Source organism: Lacerta agilis, chromosome 6 (genome assembly GCF_009819535.1).
Source record: "Lacerta agilis isolate rLacAgi1 chromosome 6, rLacAgi1.pri, whole genome shotgun sequence".
NCBI lineage: Eukaryota > Metazoa > Chordata > Lepidosauria > Squamata > Lacertidae > Lacerta > Lacerta agilis.
The window spans coordinates 55839301-55845300 of record NC_046317.1 but is presented as its reverse complement, the minus strand read 5'-3'; the positions used below and the strand labels follow the sequence as shown (position 1 = coordinate 55845300).

At 45.7% G+C, this 6000-nt stretch overlaps 1 protein-coding gene across 5 annotated transcripts in view; it reads left to right on the top strand.

Annotated features, from left to right (window-relative positions):
• LOC117048687 (ETS domain-containing protein Elk-4-like) overlaps positions 1-6000 on the top strand; it is a 140382-nt gene continuing 134382 nt past the window's right edge. For 4 of the 5 annotated variants that reach the window (XM_033152833.1, XM_033152835.1, XM_033152834.1 and 1 more), the window contains exon 1: positions 1118-1147. In XM_033152833.1, the coding sequence (XP_033008724.1) occupies positions 1142-1147 (6 nt within the window). In that variant the 5' untranslated portion in view covers positions 1118-1141. Of the gene's footprint in view, positions 233-1117; positions 1148-6000 lie in introns of those variants that run through there. The other variant, XM_033152836.1, reaches the window with a different exon arrangement.

Below are 6000 nucleotides of genomic sequence, written 5' to 3'. Positions count from 1 at the left end.
GGGTACGGAGGCCGTAATGAGACCGCGGAGTCCGCCTGCTACGGAGTAAAGCTGCTGCCCCGTCAGCCCCCTTTTCGCGACGCGGCTCGCTGCTTCCGCGTCGGCCGCGAAGGGATGGGGACTCGGACTCGGAGTCTCCGCGGGGACTCCCGGCCATGAAAGGCAGGGACTCGGCAGGGAGCTCAGCACCTGCCGCTGCACGGGGACCGCTTGGCGGGCGGGCTCCGCCTAGGTGAGTGCCGGGCCGGGACACCTTCCCCGTCGACCTCCGTCCCTACCCGGACCCCGTCGCCACACCCCCGGACCCGGCCAGGATCGCCCTGGAAGACGCTCAGCCCGCGGGGTGGCCTCTGGTTCCCTAGGTGGTACGGACAGCTGCGTCCTCGAAGGGTGACAGAAGTGCTCTCTGCCCATGCTCAGGGGAACCGCCTTGTTATTAATCCTGGGGCTAACCTAGGGCTTTCGTACAAGATTAAGCAGTGGGGCTGCTAACCAGTTTCCCCTGTTCTCTGTTGCAGCTGCTTTATGGGTTTCTTCCCATTCCTTCTCTCAACTCTACTCAGAGACTTGGCTGTGTTGTACCCACTCGCTTCTGTAATTAGTGAAATCAAATTGGTCAGTATTTGCTGCCAGTTAAATTAGTTCTACTTGCTGCTGCATAGGCTTCTCTACAGCATGTTATCTCGCTGGCTTCTTTCAAGCAGCCCTGCCCAAACTACTGCCATTTTTTTTACAGGTGAGGGAAGGAGGGAATGTGTATGAGAGAGTTCTGGCTAAGCAATAATTCGGAAATGCCTTCCTCACCCGAGCAGCTGAAATCTGTCTGCTGGACTATACTGGCAGAAGCCCATTAGTTTTTCTTCATAACTGATGTTTATACATTGTCCTGCATCCCTTGGGGGTTAACTGCAGACCCAGCCTATGGAATTTAATCTCAGTTTTGTCTTCTGGTTTCTGCAGAAATCTTAAGATGTGGTTCCTCAAATATGTTGTTATCTTCCCAGCTGCGTCACTTTTCAGAATCTTTCATCATGGCTTTTCTGGAGTTCATGTCCCCCTATTTTGTGTTTTGTGTTGTCTGTCTCTTCTGGTTTCTAGCACTTATGACAGTCAGTTTCTCGTTACCTGAGGCTGCATTTGCATGAATGTGAGTAAACTGTGTTGGGTATTTCTGCAGGGTTTATTCAGGAGGTCACAGCTTCTATACTGGTTGTGTGTGTCATAACAACAGGATGTCATGCACAGCTTTCCCAGAGTTATGCCCTTCCTAAAATACACTCTGTAACTTACAGTTTGGGAGTGGAAAGATAGAATAAGTCCTTCTCTTGTAATGCTCATGTGAACAAACACCTCTTTAAAGAAGAGTCGGTGCTCGTTTTAGCTTCTCTTTTTGCATGTTTCAAGAGGTTGCGACTTTAAAAATAATTTGTTAGTTGAAATTGCTAATGCAAATATGATCTGGACCTGTATCAAGGTGGCTAACCTGTGGCTCCCATCAGCTCCAGCGTGTGTGGCCAGTGGTCACAAATGATGTGAGTCGTAGGCCAAATACAGGTTAATCACCCCTGCAGAGCCTGCCTTTATACAAGATCACATTGTTTGGCAAAACAATCTGAACTGTGGCCTGGCAGTTGGACAGTGTGGCAGAGACACCTCTGCATCTATAGCCCTGTCACCCATACCATCTGCGAGGGGAAAAGGAGCTCTGTGCCAGTGGACTGATGCAATCCAAACACACACACATACCCCAGTGTGGGCAGTGGGGGTTGAATTATACCCTAAGCCTAGTTCTGTGTTTCTAGCAGAGGCATACTTAGGGTCCCTTGTGCCCTTGGCAAGGAGCTGTATCAGCTTCCCCCTATAAAAAAACACAAACCCACTTCTGTGTTTGATCTTGCCACGACAGCAGCATCATGTTGCCACGCACATATATGCCATACACTCCATAGTCTTCCATGGTCTGCCTTCATACCGCCTTGCCATTTCTCCTACCACTCAGCAATGAAATTCTTGGCTAAACTCACAACCTTACGCAGATAACTAGGGTGTGCCTCTGGTTTCCAGTCATTAACACAAATTAGCAGTCTTTATCTATAAACAAGACACTTGGGAATATGGGTAAACTCTGACCTCTTATCTTTTTCTATAACAATCCTGTGGTTCCTAAAACCAGTTAGAAGAGATAATAATTGATCTGTGTTATGTGGTCTGAGTTCTGCATCCCAGGCATGTCACTGTGTTACCATTTGACTCCTCTCCTGGTGTCCTGTAATCTCTATTGTCTTTTCTTCCCACTGCCCCATAGTAAAATCCATTCAGCCCATAGATTGCTACTTTTTTCTGGAACCCTTCCTAATTTTTTCCTCTTACACAACTTGCTTACTCTTTTCTGCCCCATCCAGATTTTCAGAATCTGTTAGCATTTCTTCACATTCTTGTTCCCTTTAAGTTTACTTTAATCTACTCCTGCAGCAACTGGTCTGCTTCTGTTCTAAGGGAGTCCTCTCTTCCTTAAGTATCCCCATTTGCTTTGTTGCATGTGAACCTCATCCATTGTCACCCTCTTCTTATTGCCATTGTGGCAAAATACCCCTTGCTCCACTTTGCTTGCTTCATACCTGGCTGTTTAGCTTTGTGTTGTGTTTGGTTTGCTGCTGCTAACCTGGCCAAGAGATGGGACAGCAGTTGTGGGCAGGAATTGGAGCAGGGAGACATAGCGGGATGTTTTTGTGGTTGGTTGGAGCAAACTAGAAAAATAAACAAATGTATATTTTTGAAAGTTCTTAAACTGGCAGAGGGGTTCATGTTTGCAAACTGCTGCAAACACTTGGATTTGCTTATTATGGGGATCCTTCTGCCTCTCTTCTATTGGAAAAAGTTGCAAAAAGTATGTTAAGAGCTCTTTTCATTGAGTGTGTAAGATCCCTGTAGAAATCAATCAGTGAGATGGGATGCTCTGTCAGTGTCTGAGTTATTTGTATGAAAATCCATGAGCTTCATTTTTGTGGTGTGAAGTCTGGTGTGTGCGTGTGTGCATATACAAGCCAGGAACTTAGAAAATGAAAGCAACTGCTAAAAGCATTGAAATCTTGCAGTTCCGTTCAGGACTTTGATCTCTGGAAGGCTATGGTAGCTTTTTGTAATCAGCTCCGCAAGCCTACCCTTTCTCCTGTGAACTTTGATTTCCTCCCCGGAAATACTGAGATCACAGCATTTTCTTAAAACAAAAATGTCTAAACTACAATAAGGATGCATTTATAAATATTCCCCCCCCCCATAATAACAAAGATGGCATTGAAATGGGGCCACCCAGGGAGAATAGTTTTGGCATATTCAAGGACAGAGCCATCAAAGGGGGTGGGGTACAGGAGTTACTGCTGTAAAATGTGCAGGCCAGGCACCGTTTGAATTCCATACTGACATCCTTTTGGCACCAGGTGTTGAATGAAAATGTCAATGTAATGTGGGGTGGAATTCAGAGTAGCTCTGACTGGGGGTATGCTTGCATAATAGGACCTCCATGCCCCCTAAACCCTCCAGAGCTGGTGGGGTGTTTGTGAAGGGAGGAAAGTTTAGTTGCATGAACAGACCTTGTTCCATGGCACATGCAACAACTTAGTTGAATTTATGCTTCTGTTTTCAAATGTAAACCACCTGGATACCTTTTAAGTAACAAGCAACTAATAGGTCTAATAAATAAGAATACCTTTGCAGCTCTGCTGGAGTAGAATCATGTTAGGATTTTGTGTAGCCTCTGCTGCATCAGCTTGGCTAGTGATATTAGTTTAAATCTCATGTGTTGTCTGAGAGAGTGTGGAAGCGGAAGACTGTCTTACCGTATCTCTTCCACCTGAGAGTGTAATTGTAAGTTACTTTCACTTCTGCAGTGTGCATTGCTTGTTCTGCCAGAGCTAGGAGAACACAGACATGGATTATGGATTCTCTGTACAGTATAGACCAACACGGCTACGTACCTGTAACTGTTGCATATCTGTGTGGTATGTGTCTTGAGTTCTTTAAATGAGTCTTTCCCGTGGCAAGGTCCCATTAAAAACAGATGGAATGACAGGCTCTACCTAAAGGGGGAGCAGGGAGAAGTACCTGCCCCAAGGCAAAATTTAATTAGGAATGCTTAACCCTGTTTTGTCATGCTAAATTGTCATGCGAATCCTTTTATAGAGCCAACTACATTTTGTCATCTCCTTTGAATAGGCTGAAGAGTTTCTCCTACAGAATTATTTCTTACTTTTTGTGTTGATTCAGTAATATGTACATGTTACCAAAGTTATTCTGGGTATCAATTTGCATCACCTGCCCAGCAACTGGCAGTTTGTATATCTCAGCAGTTATAGGTAGGTAGCCGTGTTGGTCTGCCATGGTACAAATGACAAACTTATTTGGTCTCTAAGGTGCTACTGGAAGGAATTTTTTTATTTTCTGTATATCTCAGCAGTTAGTTTAGTGAAAGGACTTTGAGGATAGTGGTGGGCCAAGACTTCAGCTCCATCCTCATAGCGACCTTCCAGTAAGTCCTGCTGCTGCAGCCTCTGCTGTGTCTACATCTCGCTTTGGCCTGTGTGAGAGGAAAAGATAGCCCCCATTAGACTGGACTTTGCACACGGTTTGCCAATGGTGAATTTCACTCAGGTGAAATAAGAGCTAGGTGAGATGAATATTTCCACCACTGAATAACCTCTTTATTTCAGTGTGCTGTATATCTAACTGGGCACCTCTCCTTTCTTCAGTTGTAGGAGTTTGGAGGACAATGTAATGTTAAAGCTAGAACTTGCAAGGTGCCTGCACCAGTGGGTAGCCTGGCTGCTCATCTCTCCTTCTTTGAACAGACAGAAACCTGCTAGCACATTCCTTGTTCAGACACTACAGTTTTTCAGGTGTACATGTAAGGTGGTAGCATGTGAATATGACCCAACATGTTTGCAAATGTGTAGATTTACTTGAACGTTCATCAGAGAGCCAGGATTGGTGGTTGCTTGTGAAGGGTATATTTGGGGCTCCTTTCATTCTCTAATCCAGAGCTGGCCAATGTAGTAGTTTCCTGGTGTTGTTTGATTACAACTCCCTTTATCCCTGACTATTAACCATGCTGGGAGGGATTGATGAGAAATGGGGATCAACAGCATCTGGAGGGCACCACACAGACTATCCCTTCTTTAATGTGTTATATTTTATAACTCAGATTTCATTCAGAAGTAGAATTTGAGTGCTAAAATAAAAAGCAACATGGTGGCCAATCCTTGAACAAGAAGACACCCTTTGCTCCTTCAGCATCAGTAGTAATTCATTTTCTTAAGAGAAAAAAATGTAAATTGTAATTGTGGCTGTTTCGCTTTTTGTGTGCTATTTTTGTTTTGAACGTTCGGCAAAGAGTCTGATCTGGCTGCTGCACTGGCACAGTTTCTGATCAGCAAAGCTAGACCTATGGAGGGACTTTTCATAGATAAATGTAACGAGTTAGTGTGGCTCTCCAAACTGTTTTGATTCAACTAAATGAGACTCTATAAATCAGGGGTCGGCAAGGTTCACCTCATCTGGGCCGGTTCACTCCAGCGGAGATCCCTCCATGTGCACGTGTGCATGAGTGCGCGTGCCCACGATTTTCGGGGTCTGTGCATGCGCAGACGTGATTTCCGGTGCTGCGGAAGTAAGTCTCCGTGCCGCGCTGCACCGGTTTAGCGCAGTGCGTGGGGACTTGCCGAGCAGGTGGCTCAGTTCGGGGGCGACTCATGGGCCGGTTAAACGACCCCCGTGGGCCGCTTGTGGCCCATGGGCCTTAGGTTGCCTACCCCTGCTCTAAATAGTCCCAGTGCAGAGAATGTAGACCTCCTAAACTTTTGTCTTTTGTTTCTGTTGGAAACTCGTGTTTCTCCTGTGGCAGTACTGATTATTGCAAACATACCATTTATTTTAGGAGAGATGTGCATGCACCCCCCCCCTCCCAGTATTGCACACACGACCCCTGTGAGAATCTTCTCAGCTTCT